Below are 23,843 nucleotides of genomic sequence, written 5' to 3'. Positions count from 1 at the left end.
ATACATGATCTCAGTGAAAATGTGTTCTGTACCTAAGAACAGACTTTGCAACTAAAAATAACAATTATTTGCATATACAAGGCTTGTGCCAGTATAAATCAGGAGTGTCTCTAGTAGAGTTTATGGTGTCACATCACTGTAATGGATGACACCCAAAGTCAAGCATTCAAAAAAAAAAAAATCATGTGATAAAATTATGTACGTAAAAAAAAAAAATTGTTCAATTTCTATCTTTTAAGTAGTTACCTAGCGTATCCAGTTGCCCTGTCACTTACAGGGAAAAGTGTTCTGATATCTCATTAAAATTTGCTTACTGTTTTCCCATGGATTGAAATGAAGATATATTTTTTTCTCCTAAATTTTACTTCTCAAGCTCTTGGTTTCTGAGCATTACAAGAGGAAAGCAGGAAACAGTTTCCTATGCGTATTTTTTAAAATCATGACCTGCAGTAGGCTCTCTTACAAGTACTTCTTATGCTATAAATAGAAAACAGAACAATGTTCTTCAGTTACATTAAATAGTGCTGATCCAGCATGTACAGCACAGACAAAATGAACAGCTATCGAGCACTTCTTAGGAAAAAAACTTTTGGACTTTCTTTTATTTTGTAGTTACAGAAAGCAACTTCAGGTAAGGAAAAAAAAGTCAAAACAGTGCTTCAAAATTGGTTGTCGGACTAGGCATCTGGGTTTTCTGCTTCAGAAAATTGAGTCAGAGCAGCCAATCTATTAGCCAAACACTGAGAGGGAATCGGCATGTACCTGGGTAGATCTAGCTGGAGCATCTTCAGTCCCAGTCCTAAGAAGCGTTTAAAGACCAGTCTGTATTTATTCTTGATTGATCAATCCCAATCTTCTTGTAAAATAGGTATTTCTGTCTTCTTGTCAAATAAACATTCCTCAAAGGAATAAATGAAGGCTCATTCTTTCTTGAGGCAGGGAAGAGGAGTTTTCTGGGGGCTTTTCAGAGCCTGTGAAAGGTGAAGGAATAGCAGCGGGAGAAAAACCCAGACAGCAGAGTGCCTTGCTTGTGAGCCTAACCTTTCCTATGAAGCATGTTGATTATTTTTACTGGGTATGGGATAATAAATCATGTGCTTTTTTTGCACACAATTATTACATAGCTTCAGGAGGTGGTGCGAGGAGCACAATAGTGGCCTCAATATGCTCGTGGGAGAAGTAAGATGCTTATTTACTGTAACCTTCATAGGGCATTAAAACTGAGGCTCTTAAAGTTTTGTGTGCATGCTTAAACTGCTGAGCTGTTGCATAGGAGGGAGAGAGTTTCTTGTTCTGCAAGGTTAGTTTTTTCTATTGTTTTGATTTCTGCAAGTGACTTTTGCAGACTTTGTGATACGCTAGGCCCATTATGCATGGGATTTCCATTGACAGTTTACAAGAGGGAGGATTTCCTTCTGCATTTCAGCAGGATGTAGATGTGTTACTGAGCACCATCAAGGCTGAGGCAGTTATGCAAATTTAAACAGGAACAGGCATGGAGCAAGAGAGGATTTTTAGGATTACACTGCATTCTGGTTTGTTCTGCAACTGTCTTTCTACCTTAACCAAAAATCCTCCATAGATTTGGTGGATTTGGCAGTCCTGGGTTAATGGTTGGACTTGATCTTGAAGGTCTTTTCTGACCTAAATCACTCTATGACTATTGCTGAGCAGTCAAAGCTTTATTTTTCCTACTCTGCCACTCCAGTGAGTAAGCTGGGAGTGCACAAGACACTGAGAGGGGACACAGCCAGGGCAGCTGACTGCAACTTACCAAAGGGATATCCCACACCACGTGATGTTATGATCAGCAGTAAAACTGCAGTGGTCTTCCTTACACTTATTAAACTATCTTCATCTTGTCCCATGAATTATCTGACTCCCACTCTTCCTATTCTACCCCACTTGCCTGTGAGTGGTGGTGTGGTGCTTAGGTGCTGGCTGGGGCAACCCACCGCAGAGCCTCTATCATATCCAGAAAAGAAGGTAGAATTCTGAATTCCTGAATACAGAGAAAATTATAAGCATGATGGAGCCATGTTCAGCTCAGACTTCTAGCAAAATGGAGAGATCAGTCATGGCTCACAACATTTTATCTGTTTCATGTTACGCTGTTTCATTTAGTCCTGCAATGCTTTAGCACGAATGCATAAATGGTCTCTGAATTACAAATCAGAAGTGGTGTGCTATTTCTAGAGAGGCTGTTCTTCCCTACAGTCTTTACAGACTATTTCAATGGGAAGAATGGTCCTATTTAGTTTTTCCCATGTATGTTTCCTCTGTTGCTTAGTGTTTGAAACAGGGGTTTCACTCTGCTCATGACAACAGTTTTCTAGAGCTATTATCTAGATGAGTTGTCAAGTCAATACGTTGTTTCATAAAATTTGAGCCCTGGCAGGGCATTCTCCTCTCCATAACCATCAAGAAAAAATTAACACTTCTGTCAGCTTGGGCTGCAGAGCACAATCGTCCAGACAGGCAACAATTCAGACAAATCTCTGTGCTCAGTATCTGTCACTGAATATCTATGGTCAGCAGATAGTTTCATTAAATCACTTTTTGAGTTTACTTACCATGCCCTCTTGACTACATATTAGATACTTCTGTCACATCATCTGGACCAAGAACAACTAAAGTATGTGAGCTGAGATCATTTAAGTCGCTAAAATCGCAATTATAAGAATTAGTCCTATAGAGCAAAATTAATCACTTACCAAATGTGTGACAGCATTACTGAGAACAATAGGCATTCATTGGTGAGGTCAAGTCAGCAAACCTGAAAAAAGATAAACTGAATTTCTGTCCTCAGAGTTCTCCTTTTAGGAATTGAAAAGTAATGTCTTGCTGTACTGTATTTGAAACATGTATATGTATTTCATTTCTCATTGCTAAATTTCCCTTAGTTTCATAGAATTTATTTTTAGTAATTTAAGACTAAGAAATACAATTGAGCTAAGAAATATTAAGCTGTTCTTTATATTTACAAAGGAATGCTAAGTAAAAATAGCAGAAAAATCAGGACATAACTCCAGAGTCCTTCACCTCCTTTTTATGTGTCCTTCCCTTCACAGAAAGTACGTGAGTTGCATACTGTAGAATGTGAGAAAATATACTGGAAGTTTTGATACTGCCCTTAGATTTTCCTTATTAACTTCGTAGTCTGATTTCTGCTGATGACAGTTTGCAGCACATTAAGTTGGTGTTTGTTCATTACAAAACATCTTATGTAAACCCAAACTAAAAAATTTGCACCTGTACTGCTGCATCATGTATTTTTTGGTTAGAAATTTCCACCATGAAAGTTCAGCTGTAATCAGATATGCAGCAAGATCCATAACTGCAAGAATAAAGAACTTACAGGAGGGAAAAGATCAAACTTCAAAGTAACCCAGAGAGGCTAAAGCAGCAGGGATTGAAAACAATGAGAGCATTCTGAATAATATTAAATGTGTTGCCCTGCCTTCACTGACTACAGAGAGAAAATGAACTCCAAGGACAAAATTAAAAATGTAACTCTCTACTGCAAGCATGTGACCAAATAATATAAGACATTCTGTTAAGGCATATTTATTTTTGATCTCTCCTGATATGATGCAATTTCCTCTCTATACACCTTGATAGCTTCAGAGAAAGAAGGGGATTAAATTGAATTATCTTTTCTGACAAAGGCACACAGCAGAAAAGCATGCATTTGGCTAGTAAATGTATAATACTCAACATGTGAGAACAGTTAATCACCTCTACTATTACAATGCATAATAGGAAAGCGGTAGGCTGCTCTCCTGAATAATGGACTAACACTGGCCACTCATCCAGCCAGACAGTCACTATATTCCCCCTTTTCTTTCTTTCTTTGTCTGTTCTCAGGACACAGGGAAGTAACCAGGACAGCTAATTAAATGAAAGACATGCAAAAGATGACATGTAGAGGTTACCATCTTCATGCAGTAATGAAATTATTTTTTAAAAAAAGAGTAAGCCAAACTGTCATCATCACTGAGCAGTCAGTGTCGATGTCCCTGTTAAAGACAAAAGCATGTAAGTACTATATAAAGGTGTTCAGAATTGAGGGAAATATGGCAATTACAATATTTAAAATCTGAGGGGAATCATAAAATATGAATGTATATATGCATGTGATGTGTCATAAAAAAAGAACTGGCTTTATCTATGCAATTCAGAAAATGAGAACTGAGAGAATGATGATGTGAGGATCAATTAAATTTACAATGAGGAAATACGATTGGTCAAACTGGGATAGTAACCTTTTCCAGCACTGGCATAAACTAATGTCCCAGCAAAATATCTAGGAACAGACCAGGTCATGTGACTCCTCCATACGCTAATCAAACACTGTTCAGGGACTCACTGGGTAAAACGGGACTCGCCAGATGGGACTCCTGTATTAAGCAACCCACAAATTATTACTTTTTCATTAATTTGTCCAGCCTCTTTTATATCCTATGTAAACTCTGAGCCTCCACAGCTATCTCTACTACTCATCGTGTGAAGGCCAAATCCATTTTTTAATTTACATCCTGACTTCTGCTTGTTTCATGAGATGCCCCTTACTTCTTGTACTGGAAATGGCAATGAATAATTTATCCCTTTCCAGATTATTCACATTGCTAGTAATTTTGTAGATTTCTAGCCTATTCCGCCACTTCTGCCTGAGCAGTCTCTCTAAAACAAGTATTGGTTACTACGCATATGTAGTTATGTCCCTAATGCCACTGAGTTTACTAGAGGTTAGAAGCCTAAGTAGACAGGATGGTTTTAGCATGTCACAGAATAGCTGAGGTTGGAAGATGCCTCTGGAGATCATTTAGCGCAACTTCCCTGCTTAGAGCAGGTTGCAACCAGGACAAATCCAGCTGGGTTTTGAGTATCTCCAAAAATGGATACGCCACAACTTCTCTGGGAAACATCATCCACTTCCTGGCATCCTGACAGTAAAGAAACATTTTTCTTACATTTTAATGGAATTTCTTGTATTTCCATTTGTGTGCATTGCCTCTTGTCCTGTTACTATGCAGCACTAAGTCTGGCTCCATCTTCTTTACTTCCACTCACCAGGTATTTATACACATTGATAAGATCCCTCTCAGTCCTGAGAGTTATTTAGACTGGGACCACAGCAATGAAAGTAAGATAGACAAAAAACTATCTGGGTATTCTATTTGCAAACTAATGTTGAATTAGAAAAGTTTATCAACAAAGTAAATAAAACATTAAAAAAGAAAAAAAAGGAACTCATCCTAGTTTTCCTCAAAATACTAATTGATGCTCATGTTCTGAAAGCTTATCTGAATTTTGGTTTAAATAATAAAAGAAATTAAATCAGGTTATAGATTTGCCATTAAGAGAAGGTGGTGAAGGGGTGTAATATAAACTTTGATTTTCATTCACACTTAATTGTCACCTTAGAAGGGTTATTATTAGGAGTTACTTCATTATTTGTTCTCATGAAGATCTGTAGAGCTCAAAAATATTTTTATACACACAGGATTTGAATGTCTCTGTCAATAATAATAATAAAAGTAAGAAAATAACTGCAAAGAATTTACAAACCCAAATCTCAGCATGTAAAATCCAGTCACTAATGTCATACGAAATGCCTGTAACCCAGTGGATTATTATATTTTCTTCCTCTATTCATTTAATAGTTTCATTATTCCATAGCAACCAGTCTTAAGAACTCTTTCATAACAATAGAGGTAGATCTACAATGAATATAGGATCTGCAGAACTGTATTTTTTGCTACTGTGAAGGATCAGTTGTGTTTATGTGGATTTGTACACCTTATTCTCAAGGCAAGAATATTTTCAAGGTAGTATCTGGAATAATACTATCAGTAATCTGTTGAGTCATTTATTGCTCTTTTTTCCATAATGAACTCTACTTGCATAACCTAGAGTAAATGCTCAGTAACTATAATTTTAATTTGAACAGCAAAATTTAGAGCAAATTTATAAAAAAGTAGAAATTGTGAAAGTATAACATATTCAAACATCTTCCTGCAAGAAACATCATCTATTTCATTGCTTACCAAACCCTTGCTGCATTTCAAAAATAGCATCAGTTTCAGATTTGTGTGGTAGCATTCCTAAATCCAAATATTAGCAGTCTTTTGTTTTCTGAGCCCACAAAGACATTGTGTAAACTTTCCTAAGTAGTGGCATTTTCAGCTTTCTTGGGAGGGCAGAGAAGACATTTCCTCCTTCTCTGAAATTCCTTTCAAATGATCTGTTATACATAATTCTTCAGTTCTGTATGCCCACAATGTAAGTTTATCAGCTAGATTTCCTTGGATACTTCCCTTCTTAGCCGAGTGCTTTACATTTAGACTTTAATTTCAGCACCACTAGTGCATGTCATAACTAACTTTAAAAGTGGATTTGTTTGTGTCTTGAAGTATCTCAATGCCTTCATGTGCAGAAGGCATTTTATAAAATGTCTTGTGATTTGCAAGGCGGGGGGGGGTAACTTCTGAGACATTTAAGATGATGCTAGATGTTTGTGCACATGTTTAGAAATCTAAACAAAAACATTTCACTCAGTTCTGTCCCTTCTGTGCCTTTTAAGCTTTATCTTAGTTTCCTGTCACTCTGGTAGAATCTGAGGTTTATGGCTCTGTCCACAATCAAGAGAAAGACAGACATCCACGTTAACATCTTGATTGTGCAAGTGGTTGTAAGGACTATTTTGAAAATATAGTGCTTGAAAACTGAAGTAGTTATCTGATACAATTTACAAAGGCACTGGAGTTCCTTAATTCCGTTGACTTCAGGTCATCCCAGATACCTTGAAATATTTTAAATCTTGTAAATTCAATATTTATCTAATTACCTTTTAAAAAATAAAGTGTTAAAAACCTGACAAGCACCTTTGGGGGGGGGGGGGGGGGGGGGGGGGGAAGTGAGAGAACATGGAATTAAACACAGATTTCCTGGATCCCAGCTTACACATAAATGAAAAGTAATTATTTTCTTTAATTCTACAGAGCTGTTTAGAAAAAATACCCATTAAGTTAAAATTGTTTGATCACTCTTAAAAGAAAGGTCTTAAAAGATTTTAATTATGATTTTACAGGACAATTGCATTAGTAATTACATACTTTAAAAAAAAAAAATCTTCCTGGAGGTTTATTAATTATATGGTAGAAACATCTCAATTACAAACCTCTTGAATGTCAAAAATGTTCATTTGATATTCAATTTGGTATTAAATTAACATACAACAACTCACTCTCAAATATTAGATTGCATGTAGCAGTATGTTTAAGACCACGTTTTCTGTCTACCCATGTTGGAAGTCAGGCACAGACTGTTCTGCTTAGAGCAATTGCCAACCTAGTCAAGAGCGGTAATGTCCACCCAGTACCCACTACAAATACACGCAACTTTCTCAGGAACAAGCATGCCACGATGTCAAAATATCAAACACTGCTCTCACTTATGCTGACTTTACTAGTGAAATACATGTAAAGGACTAATGCAGTTACTAAAAGCAGAGTTTGGCTGCAGGACTGCACACCTGTAAATGAGCAGTGTCAGATGCTTATTTTATCTGTGGCAGCAAGGTAGGAAGCATGGCCATGCATATGCTACATGCATATTTAGCATTGCTACCTACGTTAACAAGTGGGAATTTTGTATGAATCAAATCTATGTTGTAACTAGTAGCAATGTTTTGGGTTGGTTGGTTTGTTTTCCCCCAGAGCTCTGGTTTAGGCCCACTCTGCAGTATTATGTTGCCTTTGCTATTCTATCAAGATGTGCAAAAATTAAAAACATCAGTTTCCATATGAAAGTTGCTCTGCTGGTAAATAGGCCCTGCCACTCCATCTGCTTCCTTGTCCTGTGAGATGAGAGCTTTTGTTAGCTTAGTTTGCCTTTCAGGGAACATAGGATATCTTTGCTGATAAAGAAAAAAAAAAAGAGACCTTTCTTGTTACCATATGTTGTGTCATTTCCTCAGCACTCTGCTGATAGAAGCTATAACAATTGTGGTTTTAATACCACCCTGTCCAATTGTACCTAACGATCCAACACTTATTTAAACTATACACCTTTTAAAGTTTCATTGGGATATTAATGTATACAGCTTTGAAATACCTTTACATTTCCCCGAGAGTAAAGGGATCTTTGTGTACGTTAATATCAGACTTGTGAGCTAACTATATCTGGTAGTTATTAATTCTTCAGCAGCAGCAGAAGTAAGCTGTAGAGCTGAGGTGAATAAAAGACCTCTGATTCATGAAAGACTTGGGCTGACCTTGCCAGTGCCATTAATCACGTGTAGAGCTCAAGCAGATTATATAGCACTGTGGAGATTTTAGAAGGAGAATATAAGGATATATGCACTTTGGGGGACATAAACCATTTTCTTACAAAACATCTATGCCTTAGATCATCAGTAAAAGTCACATGAAACAGTTTTACAGGAGATCTTTCATGGCATAATGCCTTGTGCATATCTGTATTTCTGTTACCTGTACAGCTACATTTACGTGTGGATATGTACGTAAAGAGTGGACAAACATACTGGTTTATATTTTTATTCTGCCTCTGTTAATATTTTGGCAAGAGCAAATTCCCTCTTCAAAAGGCTTTCTGAAATGTATTATGTGGGTGTGACAGTGATATGCAATGATATGCTGAACTGTAGCAGATGGTCAGTTGAAAAAAAAACTATCTCTATAATATGTGTCTATAGTACCTACAGAGTAACAATCTAATTGCAAAGAAAGTGATGTGGAGTTCTTTACATGTACTTCTTTAGCCGTAGTTACAAGGGAAAAAATTCTTGGTACTAAAAATACAATAATACTTTTAAGAAACCCTCTCCATTTTACATTCTAATACTAATCTAATTTTAAAAGAAGAGGGTGAGCCAAGGGAAAACTTCCTTCACATAAAGGAATAGCTGCTTTCATCTTTTAATTATTTTGGAAAAATGTAATATTTGCATGAACATTTTAAATATTCACTGATGTATGCTAAGATCTTTTCCTTTTTAATTTGGGATTTACATGTTCAGAGTGAGCAATAGCATTTCAAATGTAATTTTTCAGTGAAATTTTGGAAGAAAAAATATGACATCTTGACATATTGTTTTCTTCTTTTAAAAAAACGAAACATAATCCCCAAACACAATGTACACACAACCCACCCCCCCACCCTCCTTAGTTTTAGTCATTAGATATACTCCAGGAAGTGATCTCCATTTTTGTTCTAAAAGAAGTCAGCACGTTGCTATTGCTTCTTGTCTTAAAGTTCTTGTCCAATTTACCATTCAGTTTTGTAACACCATCCCAGCAGACTTTACCACTTAAATGATAAAAGTTTCAATAGGCACTTTAGTGGAATTACGAAAAAGCTACCACTCTTCCACCGTGATGCCAGAAAGCTATCTTCTTTCTAAGTCAGGTCAGTAAACTGTACCTTGTAGGCCTGAGCTTGTCTCAGTATAATTCCAGAGTAACAAAATAACAACAACAAAAAACTGTATATTACAGGATTTATCTTTCCTTTGCAGATCAAACCAAAACTGACAGTATGATAAATGCAGTAACTTGCTGGAAACAGTTGCCGTCTTTTATAATCAAATGAATCCTGTTGTGTATAAAGCTTAGGTTTATCTTTTAGATTTGTTGTTGGTTTACTTTCATTTTTGTTTCACTGTTGTAGTTGTACTTAAGTGACTTTGTCAGGGTTATAACTTTCTTCTTCTCCAAACATGTCTGCCAAGATCTTAAAACGAGGTCCCCAGTCACTCAGATAGTCATAATCCTGGTCTGCCTCTGTAGTAAGGGAGTCTATAGAGCTGAGAGACTCTGCAACAGATCCATTTCCTTCATAAGCATAGGTTGCCAAGGAGTCATAAGGGGGTGCAGTCGGATCTACATCATTTTCCTGCAGCCTTTGATTAATGAAATCTCTTATGTCTGTGTTATCTTCCACTGGTGGTCTCTGACGCGGAAAACGCAAGGTGTCTGGTTTTATGTCCCTGCGTATTTTGTTATCTTCAATCACTTTGGGATTCCTCAGGGCACCTATGTCAAAAGCCTGGGTGTCCTCTTCTCCACCTCCTTCATCATCATAATGGATAACATTATCTCTGATGTCTTCTTTAGAGGTCATCAGAGTGTCCTTTTTCTTCTGCCTCCGTAGTGCTACATACAGTACCACAATGACTGTAATGAGAGAAAACCGAAGTTAAGACACGCTCAAAAATAATTTGCTACTCTGATGACATACCGTTATATCTTCCTTTGAAAGTTGCAAGCAATCAAAGGGACCTTTTTCCTTAGAGGATATGCTCCTACTATTATTTTAAAAATAACAGTGCTCTAGCCAATGAAAAGTCATTTGCTGTTTGATGTATGAGTCTAACTTTCCTTAGTGCTTGCTGTGCTTCTGAAGGAAGTAACAAATAATTGTCTTACTGGCCTGCTTTGCAAACAAATATAATTGGAAAGACTTCAGATTTTTAATTCAGAAAGGGAGAGATGGGGTTTTTTTTAAAATGTCTTCTGTTGCCCAAAATCCCCAAATATCCATATTGCAGAGCAAAAAACCCTCCATAATATTAGAGAAGGGGTGTGTGTGTGTGTGGGCATGATGACGACTGGTAAGAATCTCTGAAGTGGAGAAAAAATAATCCTACTTCAGCTTTTTATAGAGCACACCGGTTTCTTCAGGGATCTGCTTTGAAAAATCCCATGTGAAATGGTTCTGGAGAGAAAAGGGGTCCAAGAGAGTTGGTTGATTTTCAGGTATCGCCTCCTCCAAGCTCAACAGTGCTCCGATGAGCAGTAAATCAAGCAAAGGCAGCTGGAGGTCTGCATGGATGAATGAAAAGCTCCTGACTAAGCTCACATATTTAAAAAAAGAAAGACACATATAGGAGGTGAAAACAGACAGGTGAAACAAGAGGAATATACAGTGGCTGTCTGAATATGCAGGGATGTTCATTAGGAAAGTCAAAGCCCATCTGGCATTGAATCTTGTAAGGGACATGAAGGACAACAAGAAGGGCTTGTACAACATCAGGGGGAAAAAAAAAAAAAGAAAAAAAGAAAGAAAAATCCGGGCCCACTCCTGAATTAGGCAGGGGCCGTGTTGACAAAGGACACAGAAAAGTCCAAACTACTCAATGGCTTCTTTGCCTCTGTCTTTATTGGTAAAGTTGTCCTTCAGGAATCCCATGTCCCTGAGATCAGAGGGTAAGTCTGGAACAAGAAAGACTTATCCTTGGTGGCAGAGGATTAGGTTAGTAAAGACTTAAACAAACTTGACGCACAAGTGCACAGGACCTGATGGGATGCACACGAGTGGTGAGGGAGATGACTAACATCATTGTGAGGCCACTTGTGATAATTTTTGAAAAGTCATGGGGACCGTGAGAAGTTTCTCAGGACTGGATAAAGTGTCACTCCTATCTTTAAGGAAGGCAAAAATGAGCTAGGGAGCTACAGGCCAGTCAACCTCACCTTGATCCTGGCAAAGTGATGGAGCAAATAATTCCGGAAACTATTTTCAAACATAGCAAGAACAGGAAGGAGATCAAGAGTAGTCAGCATGAATTTATGAAGGTGAAATTCTGCTCCACTCATCCAATAGCCCTCCACAGTGAGGTGACTGGTGGATGAAGGGTGCAAAGTGCATTATTTTTATCCTAACTTTAGCAAAGCTTTTGATGCTCTTTTCTGTAACAACCTTCTCAGGAAAACTGAAAAAGCAACAGTGATCAATAGACCAAAGACCAGACGGAGGTCAGTCACCAATGATGTACCCCAGGGTTGATACTGGAACCAGTTTCATTTAACATCTTCATAAAATACCTGGATCATGGGATTGAGTGCACCCTCAACAAGTTTGCAGGTGTTACAAAGCAGGCATTGTGCCACTATTCAAAGGGACCTCACCAGGCTGAGGGAATGGGACAACAGGAACCCCATGAAGTTCAACAAAGGGAAATGCCAAATCCAACACATGGTGAGGAATAATCACATACTGTAGATGTTGTTGGCTGACTGGCCAGAAAGCAGCCTGGTAGAGAAGGACCTAGAATCCCAGTGGACAACAAGTTCACCATGAGCCAGGAATGAGCCCTTGTGGCAAAGAAGGCCAGAAATATTTGGAACTGTATTAGGAAAAGCACTGTCAGCAAGACATTCCCCTCTGTTCAGCCCTAGGCAGGCACATTTGGAGTTCTACCTCTAGTTCTGAGCTCCTCAGTACAAGACGGACATGGACTTTCTGGAGTGAGTTAGTGCAGAGCAAAAAAAAAGATTATTAAGGGATTGGAACATCTGCCATACAAGGAGAGGCTGAGAGAGTTGGATCTGTTCAGCTTGGAGAAGAGAATTCTCAGGGGGACCTTACCGGTGTGTAAATTACCTGATGGATGGAAGTAAAGATGGAGCCAGATTTCTCTCAGTGGTGCCCAGCGACAGGAAAAGAGGCAATGGGCACAAATGGAAATACAGGAAATTCCATTAAAATGTAAGAGCTGCTTTACTGTCAGAATAGTCAAGCAAGCATTGATCATATTGCCCAGAGAAGTTAGGTGTACTCATTCTTGGAGATACTCAAAACCCAGCTGGTTACTGAGCAACCTGCTCTAACTGACCCTGCTGTAAGCAGGGAGGTTGGACTACATGATCTTCAGAAGTGCCTTCCAGCTGTGATTCTATATAAAATAAAATGTTACAAACTGGTTTTATTCCAAATGGCATCTCAATGGCAATCAGCGTGTGGTAGGTTTTCTTTCGTTGTTTTTGGTTATTTTCCCAATAGTTTGTCTTTGGAGATATATTTCATCGAATGCAAAATCTTCTTATACAAAACTGGCCTTTTATTATTTTTTGTTCCCTAAACTGCCTTTGGTAGAACTGACAGTGTTCTAAGTGCTGTTGGTGAAGTAACACAATAATGAATACAGGAGTTGAAATGATTATAAACTCATGGTCAGGCTGTGTGGCCTAAAATAACTCCTGATTCTGGTGATATGTTGACTATCTTTTTTTGTAGAAATTAGTTCAACAAGAATGACTTCAACTACTATTTTAATGACTCTGTTTGAGGCCAGGTTCATAGCAAGAAATGAAAACCTAAAAGGAGATTTTAAATTGATCAATGGAATAGTAAGGAGAAAGTCTGGATGTAAGATAGACACCATTCTCTTAGGTTACACACAGAAGTGGAGATCTCATTATTTATACATTAGTTTTTCTACGTAATATTACCAGGCTGATTAGAATGAAGCGGGTTATTAAAGGACCAAAACCTCTTTTCCAAGCCTAATCTCAGTAATTCAGTCTAGCAATCTGAGCAGAGTGGGAATTAAAATACCTTCATTAGCTTTGTATTTTCCAAGAGCATCAATCAGCAGCAAAGCTGGTAAGGAGTCCTTTGACATAGTTATTTTTCATTGAACATGCTGGTTTTTTTAAAATAACCTGTTTATTTCAACAAACCATTAGGGAAACATAAACACAGTTCCATTGAAGGCCTCCATGATGACCCAGCAAATTTGGAGGAAATTCAGGCTTCCCACTTCCCCAGATACTCTGCCATTTTTACTGGACACAAATGTGGCAGCTTGTCCTGCAGCTGTGTGTTTAGGGATTCTAGGCACTTTGCTCTGTAACATAGAGGTTAAGACATAAGTCAATCAGAGCTCTCTCTTCATGTGAAAATGTTAAAGGTTTTTTCATAGTGGAATTTCTTTGATGCTGAGGCTCACCCCTGGCTGCCTTTATCCAGGAAACCTCTAAAAGTAAAAAAAGTAGTCCCAAGGTAAAGGAGACAGCATTCTTTTTGCTTCCAAAAAAAAAATGATCTGTTTGTTTTGTTTTGCTTTGTTTTAAAATTCTTCAGAATGGGTGTACTTGTTAGTAAGTTCTATTCATGGGAAGTATGACTGTCTGCCATTCTTCCAAGCTGAAACAACTTTTCTCACAACATAAAAATTTTACACAGAACAGAAATTCTGGCTTTTACCCACTGCTACTCAGAAGCTATTATAGTAATTTACTTAAATGGTGGATTACTGTATTATTCAAATGCAAGGCAGTATCCATATGTTATATTCTGTGTCTACAGCCATTTTTGCCTATGCATTAGACCTGTGTAAGGAGTATTATCAGATCTAGGAAGCCCAGAAGAGTCATAGGCTAGCATCTGTAAGCATCAGTCTGTTTTCTGCAGCCTACGTTGGGCCTGTGTGAGCTACAAAGTTGGTTTTATTTTGTTATCAGTTCCTTAAGGGTACATTATAAATAGGTTGCACATGACTATTGACTGCTTTGGGCATGCAGTAAATAAGGCAATATTTAAATATAATGTAGATCAAATGACAATGCCACCTTATGGAATCCATGCCTGCCTGAAATTAAAATGTGCCTGTAAAGTTTTACATGGATCTAGCCAGTCACAGTCTACATTACAATTATTTTAACCTCTCTCATTTCTTTGTTCTGCTTTTGCTCATGCTGTCTTGAAGAATTAAAGGCCCTTAATAAGTACTTACTGCTGTTACTCTCAGTAGGACCTGTCTACCTTAGTAATTATTTAAAAATATCAATCCTTCAGGAAAGGTATTTAAACAACACTGTTTCAGAGTAAAAAAGAAAATAATGGTTTGGATTCCACAGAAAGCTTTTTTGTTTTTCATGTAATAAGAAATACCTAGGTATTATTCAGATTCACAGTCATGGTCGGTGCTTTGGAATGTTTTTTCAGAAACATAGAAGCATTAAAGTACTCATAAACTGCCACACATTTTCAATGGCTTTTGTTAAATGATAGATGAGGCTAGTAACAACACAAATCAGTTCACAAGTGAATAATCAGAGTAACGCACTTCCCACAGTTTTATAAGAACTAACCTAGAAGTATAACAATACACAGCAAAATGGCAATCAGTGCTCCTGTGCTGAGGCCTACTGGCAGGAATATTGCTTCCACGTTGCAGGATTGGATGGTACCATCAGAATCACATCTGCAAACACGGATAGTCAATGTGTTTGTGCTGCTCTGGACAGGGTAACTGCTATCTTCTATTACTACTGGAAGAAAGTACAGCTCTTGCTGCCTTCTGTTGTAACCATTTCTCCTGGTTTCAATCCCAGCAGTGTTGTCTGTAAAACATGACACAGTCATTACAGGATTTTTATTGTGTACGTCAATTCACCTTTGTAGTTTGTATCACCTTTAATAATAGGCAGCCATTTCATTTTGGAAACTCAGTGAATGACATGATTTATGTAATTGCATTGTTTTATCGTTACAGAAGGTATTGTATTATGATTTGGTACAGCTGTTTCTTGCAGAACATTAAGTAATATTCTGTTTCTTGTAAACTTCTTAGCTTGACAGCTGAAATTTTGAAGAAAACATAAATAATAATTTGAAAAAGCATTACAGGTATTATATTAGGAAGGCTTTTCAGTTTTTCTTTTCTCCTTATCTCCTTATATTCCAAGCCTGTGGTCCAAAGGACTTTGCACATGTATTTAGAAACATCTCAATTAATTCATTTCTCCTTCAAACTGTAAGTAATATAACTGGACAAAATGCAAAACCCCTTCAACATTCCTGCCCGATTAAAAACAAGTACAGAAATCAACTGAGTACTTCATAATCAGTATATTTTCCCTCAATTAGTCATGAGTGTGTTCAGAACTCCTAGAAGTTATGTTTTATCATTTCTTCCCAGTAGATATTCAGTGATCGCTGCTTTTCTTGAATCAGAGTAGCAGATAAATGATGTGCAGATTAAAAGAATTACATTGAAAATAAACTCCAAATGAAATTAGCAGAGAATTAATTAGCTGACAGATTGGAATGAAGGTAGCCTGCAGAAGTTGCCATTTTTCCATCTCATCCATGTTCTTTACTATATCTTTAGGAGAGGTCACTTGCTGTCTATGTTACAACTTTTATCCCTTGGAGTTTTGTCACTAGGTAGAAGGATTAAGGGCTCTGAATTCCACGCTGAAATACTTGTGTGCAGTTCTAATTAAGGACAATAAGAATGAACCCTAAATATCTGAAATCAGATATGTTATGACACCTTTGAGAAAGCACTTGACTGAAAAAAATGCTTATTTCAGAAATTCCCTTTTATATCAAACTCAAACATGGCACATGAACTCATCAAGTTTAGTGACATTTAGTTTTGAAAAAGTGTCTCAAAATTGTATGAATCAAACAAACTTCCACCTTCAGCTTGTTTTTTCCCTATGATTAATCATCTACACTATATAAAGATTTTTAGATCTATTTTGGGGTAATCCATCTTAATCTTATTTCTATTATTTCTATTTCTATTAACAGAATTATTACTGTTCTTTTTCTTTTTTTGTCTAATTTTTGTGTTGAAGATCACTTTAATACAATGCAACCATCTGACTTTCTCCTTTGAGAAGAATCAAATAGATCAAGCTCTTAAGTCTTTGACTTTGAACAATTTTTTTTGCTCTTCTATGACCCCTTTCAATTGTTCAGGGTCCTTTTGAAAATATGGACACAGACACGTTTGAACTCCACAGAGCAGCCTAGAGCTGCACCGCGAAGTTGAGACAGCTTCTGGTTCTTCAGTCTGTTGGCAATAAATTCATTTTCAGGAAGTGTGTGATAGTTTGGAGAGAAAAAAATTCCCTCTTACAGGAGTGACTGAGTGTGCTCAGCAGGGAAGCCCCCTCTGGAGAGCAGAGTGGAAAGAGAAAGATGGGTGGTTCAGCTGGAAGCACTCCAGCTCTCCCAGGCCCTCTCACTTCTATTCACCTTTGCTGAGTTGGTCTTAGCACTGCTGAAGGCATAGTCTATAAACATAACGTTTCCCTGTCTTTACATTTATAGAGACTCCAAATGCAGCTTCTGTCTGGCTCCTGTCCTCATTAAGTTATATTTTGAGTACGGAACTCAGAAAAGTTTATTCTCTTGAGTGTGCTACAAACATATTACACCTGCTGTGATATCACACCACCCATGATTTTTAGGTGTATAGAATAACATTGGTTATTGATCTTCCTGACGTTTAAAAATATTAAATGACACCTTTACTTGTAACAGCATTAATTGTTACACAGTGGACAAGATTGTTTCCTAAAAAAAAAATAATAAAATATCAAAATTCCTTTCACAAAGTAGCTGCTTGGGACTAACATAATTGCTAACTCAAAAGATAATGGCATTTGTGTTTTTAATTTAGGAAAAAGGAAAATAAGGTTGTGTTATTATACTTTTAAATTGTGCACAGAGCAGACCTTCCAACTTTCTGGCAAACAAAAGGCAGAAGATATTGAAAATATTATACAAAGTTTCTGTTTGCACAGATTTTTCTAATAGCTCTGTAAATCATCACAAATTAAAATGGTTTTTATGGTTGGAAAATACTCCCCAAAGCTGTTTTTTCTGTCTTCCTTTTATTTCAGTAAATAGTGTACTACTTTTGTCTTTTTTATTAGGTGTTAGGAAATGCTTTTAACAGTATATGTATAGGTACATACACAAACAAATATTTATGCATGAAAAATTGTGTGTCTTGGTGGCTTGTAATTCCATTTTAATGGAAATACTGCAATTGTTTTTATACAGTAGAGAAAGTTTCTTAGCAGACTACTGAGATCCAAAGTAATCTGGCTGTCAGTATTACTGGTTAAACAGGGAAATTTAATTATCTAATAATATTTGAGAAATTTCCTCATCAAACTCATATACTAAGCACACATCACAAAAGCTGTAAATGAGAAAGGTCATTGAGTTTAATTACTGTACAGTATTTTAAAGTTTAAATATTCTTTTGAGGAATTAAGTATGTTAAAATCACCTGAGAAGAACTGGAAGACACATTTAAAGCAATAGTTTGTTATTATTAAAAAAATAATAATCTTGGTGAAATTAAAGGGTATTTTAGGAAATGGACAGAAAGAAAGAAATTAAAGTTCTTGCTTTAAAGAAATTTTGACAAAAAGATCAGCAAAGGTATTTGGAAATATGTAGTATTTATGTTATAAGACCACGTAATTACAAAGGTACTGCCCATATGGGCCTTCAAATGTGTTGAAAAGTGAAAAGATGAAAGTAATTCATGTAAAATATTTGGATGATCAAGAGGTATATTTTCTTGCTTCTGTTAAGATATAGATAACTTTTTTTTCCTCTTTAATTATAACCGTTACTTATAACCAAAGTTTATTATGCTGAGTTTTCCAAAGAAATACTACCAACAGCTAAGTAGGGAACAGAAAATAACAGAAACTTCAGTGCAGCATTAATGAGAAGCAAACTTAAGCATTGTCCAAAATTATAAATCCAGTGGGACACAGATGTAAAACATTTAAATGTTTTTGGCATAATTATAAATCCAGTGGGACACAGATGTAAAGCATTTAAATGTTTTTGGCATAATTACAGTTAGATATCAAAATATCACAACATTTTTATATACTAGTAGCTGTTAAACCCAGACTGTTTAGAGTAAGCACATCTGGAGAAGAGTAATGACCTAATCTTCCAAGAGCAGAAGTAAGCCCACTTGAATCCATTGTGAGGTTGCCCCTCATACTCGTTGAGCTCTCTGTCTCGAGAAACCTATTTGAATGATCTCTGCTAAAATGCTGAGCTACATATTTTTGGTTTCAGAAGACACTATTATTTAGGTCTGCAATATTATGAATTACTATGGTTTCATTACTGTATTTAAAAATCATTAAATTAAATTCTTTGCTCATCTGTAAAAGGTTTTAAGCTATCTATGACATACCAATATAAAATTCACCTAATACATTTGGGAATAAACTGTATTTGTCTTGCCATCTTCACAAAGGAGCTATATAAAAAGACAAAATAAGCACAGTTTATTTTTCTGCTGTTTCAAATCTATTTCTTCCGGAATTTTCTTAATGATAAAGGTCTTCATGATTAATAGCCGTGCTTATTTTGTTGGCTTTAATACCATATGACCAAACATTGACAGAAGTGTATGGCTTCAAAAGCAATGTAGGTGATATACTTGAATGGTTTTAAAAAAAGCTAAATAAGTGACCTCTGCAATTTTTTTCATTCTATGTATTATCCATTTCTAGTACTTTTTAGGACTTGGATTACGTAATTCTCAAGAAAATAACCTTTACATCATCAGTATTATGTAAAATTTAAATTAAAAATAATAATGAATAAAATTAATAAAATCTAAAAACATAGTTAAGAATTATATACTTTTTCTTTAAGTAATACTTATAAGCTACATAGTTATATAGGCAAACGAATGTTAATGAACTTTATTGGATGGTTTTAGGTGTTCTTTCTCTGCTAAGTGAACACTTTTTGTGAAAAGTTTATCATATCACAGCTTTTTAAAGATCACCTAATAGCTGATAAACTCATTTTTTTTTCTTTATTCGGTTAAAGTAATTAGTGGTGAAAATTTGCTACAGTTTATTATGATGTTTTAGATGTGTCTGTTCACAACTACATTCTTGAAGATGTTTATGGTAGAAGAAAAGATCAATTTTTTCATCTTGGGCTGTTCATTCCCATTCAAAGAAGCATTGAAGTGAAAAAGAAAAAAAAAGATGATCAGTTATGAGAAAAATTAGGGGCGAAATCAGATATGTTAATTATATAAATCTACAAATTTTTAAGAGTGTTGTGGGGGTGTTACACTGCAGCAGCACTGTCCTTATTTAGAACTAATTCTTCTGCAGGACTATGCATCCTCCAGAAAGCACAATAGGTGGTACTTTGAAAACAGTTAGCAAAGTAATAGTATTTAAACAAAGCAGCAATAGTGCCTTGTTTAAGGGTATACCTGCATTGGCATATGGGTTCTTCCTGAGATTTTGAATGATTAAAGGAAAATAAAACAGGTAGCAGTGTTTTTGCAGGCCTGTAGGGAAATCTCAGCCTTTGGTGTTCTGACAATTCCTGTCCCCTAAAAATGAGAAAAGGTGCAAACCTGAATTTATATTAATGTATGTCCTAGATAGTTTAGCATTTAGAAATGTCAAATAAAATTAGTCTGTAGACATGACTGTAATACAAAGTAATCATGTTTGTCATTATAATCACAGCCTGCTGCTCTGAAAGAAAGATACATGTAACCAACTTACTTCTGTAGTCATGGACTGTGAAATTTGGTTTGTTGGAAGCCTCAGTTGACAGTCTGAAGGAAAACCTTTGCCCAGCGGGTGACAAATCTTTGTCTGCTGCAGTGACAGTCTGTATCACCTGAAACCAGATTAAGATCAATTCTGAAGTCAGTTCACTCTTCTAAAAGAAGTTTTGTAGAAGTGTAAAGTGAACATCAAATGAAGCAATGGAAGCGGAATCTTGTTGGATTACTCTCATTCCCCTAACATTTGGATGCTGGAGGCGAGACGTATGAATAGTTTAGCTTCCAGAGAACTCATGATGTCTCCGAAGGTCTCACTTTGACATAGCTGAAGGAAATCAGAAAGATTTACCTTATATTCATAGCAGAAGTATTCAATAATTGTCCTTTCTACCAAAATACTAGTGATTGTTTTAGGTGAGTGTTTAAAGACAGTTCACTTTGTCTGCCACTCCTACTATCACAGTTATGACCAGTACATGCTGTAGTACTTCACAAAGCTGCACCCTAATTTTACTAATTACTAATTAGTACTTCTAATTGAAGTAGAGATGGTTGAAAGGTCTGCACCATCTAGGTATGAAGAAACTTTTGGGTCCCAGAGTCTTATCCACTAGATTTCAGGTAAGTGCAGTACTTTTAAAATGTTTCATAGTAGGATTGCCACTGATCTTTTAAAGAGGAAGGCATTTTTTATGTAACAAAGGTGTAAAATAATATTTGACAGCTCAGTGCTTGTCTCAGCCTTCCCTGTGAAGGGTTCCTCTTTCAATTCTTAGTGCCTGGATAAGAAACTAAAGGTGTCTAATAAACTAGAAGTTAAATTATGTTGTATGGTAGTTAACTGAAACACATTAAACAACAAAAAAAGATGAGATAGGAATATCATATGAAGTCATAGACAAATCTGTAATAATAGCAGTAAAAATCACACAGACTGATTACATGCTACACACATACAAAGATAAGTCATTGATTACACAGCAGGCTGAATATGTTCCTTCCATGGCTGGCATCCACTCTCTAAGTTGAACAACTGAAGTTACAAGTCTTGTCTTGGAAACGGTATTAGCTGCTAATATGTATGATGGTGGGCTTTGGTGTTTTGCAGCGCTGTGTTTAATTACACAAATTTTGCACAGAAGGAGCACATGCCAACAGCTTCTCGGGCCAGCTCTACTAATGCTGGCATCACTCATGGTGTCAGGTGATATTCTGCATCTGAAATAGGTTTTGCTTGCTATGTATATATATTTCAAATTGCTTAAAAGACCCAAGCTTTCAGGAGGATTGTCTTTAGGGTTGTGCGCTCTTTTTCTCAGAATAGGACACTGAAATGTGTGTAATTCATCCTACTCCATTTATGCACTGTAGTTTTACCCTTGTCTTTAAGGAAGGGATTCCTTCTCCTGTCACAGCTATTAAATGCACAATAAAGAGTGGTTCAGGCTCATATAATCAGGGATAATAAAAATACATAGACTACAAATAGACTATAAAGGTCAACAAACAGCACTCCAAAACGTATTTCCAACACAGACATTTTATTTGTAAAAGAATTCTAACTAAGATGTCATTTTCAGACCCAGAAATTTCTATTGCTATAAACAAGCAAAGAAAAGGAAAAAAAACCCCCAAAACAACAACAACAAAAAACCCAACCAAAACAGCAAGTATTACAAATTTGAAATACCTGTCCTGGCTTGGCATTTTCACATACAGATGTCTCATACGGAACTGCAATTTCAGGAGGAAACTCGTTGACATCCAGGACATTTATTATAACGTTGACTTTGCTGGTTAATAGTGGATTACCTATAAATGATTTTTAGGACAAAAACATTAAGGGATACTATGTATGTTTGTTGCATCACCAGTGTCCATGGGCTGTCATAAACTGTTTTGATCCTAGTACTGGGGAAAAGCCCTTGACTTCTGTTTATTTCTGATTTGTACTAAGGAGAAATCAGAAGCAAACTTCTTAACATTTCATACCAGACTTTGATCTGTTATTCTTCATTGGGTAAGGAAGCAACCAACATGATTACATTTATCAGACCATAAATTAAAGGATTTGAACTTGCACTTGTAATAAAAGATGCAAACTTTTCTCAGATCACTTTTCACGAAGTCTGTGGGAAATGCTTCCAATGATTAAAACAGAATTCTGTTTTGCACAATGGAATGCAAAAAATCAATATTTATTCCTTAGCCAGTGTTTACATCTTCAAAATATTAAGGAGGTAAGTGGACCGTACCCATTTAGAAGGTGAGGAAAAGTAAGAGAGAAAGATACAAAGAAAAATCTTGCTGAAAGCCAGAGTCAGTGTAAACTTAGCAGTGAAACATGTAAAGCTATCAATCAACTTATGGTTAAACCATTAGGCTATGTTGTAACAGATATTATTTTTTAACTGCATAAGTATTTGCAAACAGCAAATGCATTTGTGCAAAAGAAATGGTAAAAAAAAACAGTATACATTGTGCTTCTTTCCATTGTCATAACAATGCAGATAGTCTTCACGAGTCACTAGATGAATTTTATAAACAAGTTTACTGGCAAATGCAATCTATGACAGAAAGACACACTAATTCAATACAAAGGAGACAACAGTCTTTTTTACTTTATGCTGAGACCTCTTGCAACATAGATACATAAAAAAACAGTTTAGCTGGTGAGTGAAAAGGGTAATTATTTTGCATAAGAGTGGCAGCCACTAAACAAAACTAACAGTTCAAGAAATATATACTATGAATCAAGGTGGTGTAGGAGTGACAGCATGGGGTCATGATTTCAAGTACCAGAAAAGTTTTCTTGAATCTTCAAGCATAAATCTTAGAATCACAGAATGGTTTGGGTTGGAAAGGACCTTAAAGATCATAGAGTTCCAACCCCCCTGCCATGGGCAGGGACACCTTCCACTAGACCAGGTTGCTCAAAGCCCCATTCAACCTGGCCGTGAACACTTCCAGGGATGGGGCATCCACAGCTTCTTTAGGCCACCTGTTCCAGTGCCTCATTACCCTTGTAATGAAGAGTATCTTCCTTATATCTAACCTAAAGCTACTGTTTTTAACAGAACTACGTGATCACATAGTGGTCAGAGTTGAAAAGGACCTCTTAAGATCATCTTGTCCAAGCCCCTGCTAAAGCAGGTTCACCTACAGCAGCTCACACAGTTGTGTCCAAGCAAGTTTTGAATGTCTCCAGAGAAGACTCCACAACCTCTCTGGCCAGCTTCTTCCAATGCTCTGTCACCCTCAAAGTAAAAAAAAGTGTTCCTTGTAAGCAGATGGAACTTCTGTGTTGCAGTTTGTGCCTGTTGCCCCTTGCCCTGTCGCTGGGCACGACTGAAAAGACCCTGGCCCCATCCTCTTGACACTCACCCTTAAGATATTTGAATGCATTGATAAGATCCCCTCTCAGTCGTCTCCAGGCTAAACAGGCTAAGCTCTCTGAGCCTTTCCACATAAGGCAGAATCTCTGTAGCCCTTTATACATCTTTGTAGCCCTTTCCTGGACCCTCTCCAGCAGTTCCCTGTCTCTCTTGAACTGGGGAGCCCAGAACTGGACACAGCACTCCAGATGCAACCTCACCAGGGCAGAGTAGAGGGAGGGATAATCTCCCTTAACCTGTTGGTCAGGCTTCTTCTAACTCCCCCCAGGACCTCACTGGCCCTCCTGGCCACCAGAGCACACTGCTGGCTCATG

General features: G+C 36.8%; 1 protein-coding gene across 4 annotated transcripts in view; it reads right to left on the bottom strand.

Moving 5' to 3' along the window:
- Positions 1 to 7,102: 7,102 nt before the first annotated feature.
- CDH12 (cadherin 12) overlaps positions 7,103 to 23,843 on the bottom strand; it is a 220,698-nt gene continuing 203,957 nt past the window's right edge. For 2 of the 4 annotated variants that reach the window (XM_056333477.1, XM_056333476.1), the window contains 4 exons: positions 21,825 to 21,946; positions 20,130 to 20,247; positions 14,901 to 15,152; positions 7,103 to 10,199 (listed from right to left, as the gene is read on the bottom strand). In XM_056333477.1, coding sequence (XP_056189452.1) covers positions 9,700 to 10,199; positions 14,901 to 15,152; positions 20,130 to 20,247; positions 21,825 to 21,946 — 992 coding nt within the window. In that variant the 3' untranslated portion in view covers positions 7,103 to 9,699. Of the gene's footprint in view, positions 10,200 to 14,895; positions 15,153 to 19,834; positions 19,952 to 20,129; positions 20,248 to 21,824; positions 21,947 to 23,843 lie in introns of those variants that run through there. The other 2 variants (XM_056333478.1, XM_056333480.1) reach the window with 2 other exon arrangements.

The sequence above is a fragment of the Falco biarmicus genome, chromosome 3 (assembly GCF_023638135.1).
Source record: "Falco biarmicus isolate bFalBia1 chromosome 3, bFalBia1.pri, whole genome shotgun sequence".
Lineage (NCBI taxonomy): Eukaryota > Metazoa > Chordata > Aves > Falconiformes > Falconidae > Falco > Falco biarmicus.
This window is presented reverse-complemented; position numbering and strand designations above follow the sequence as displayed.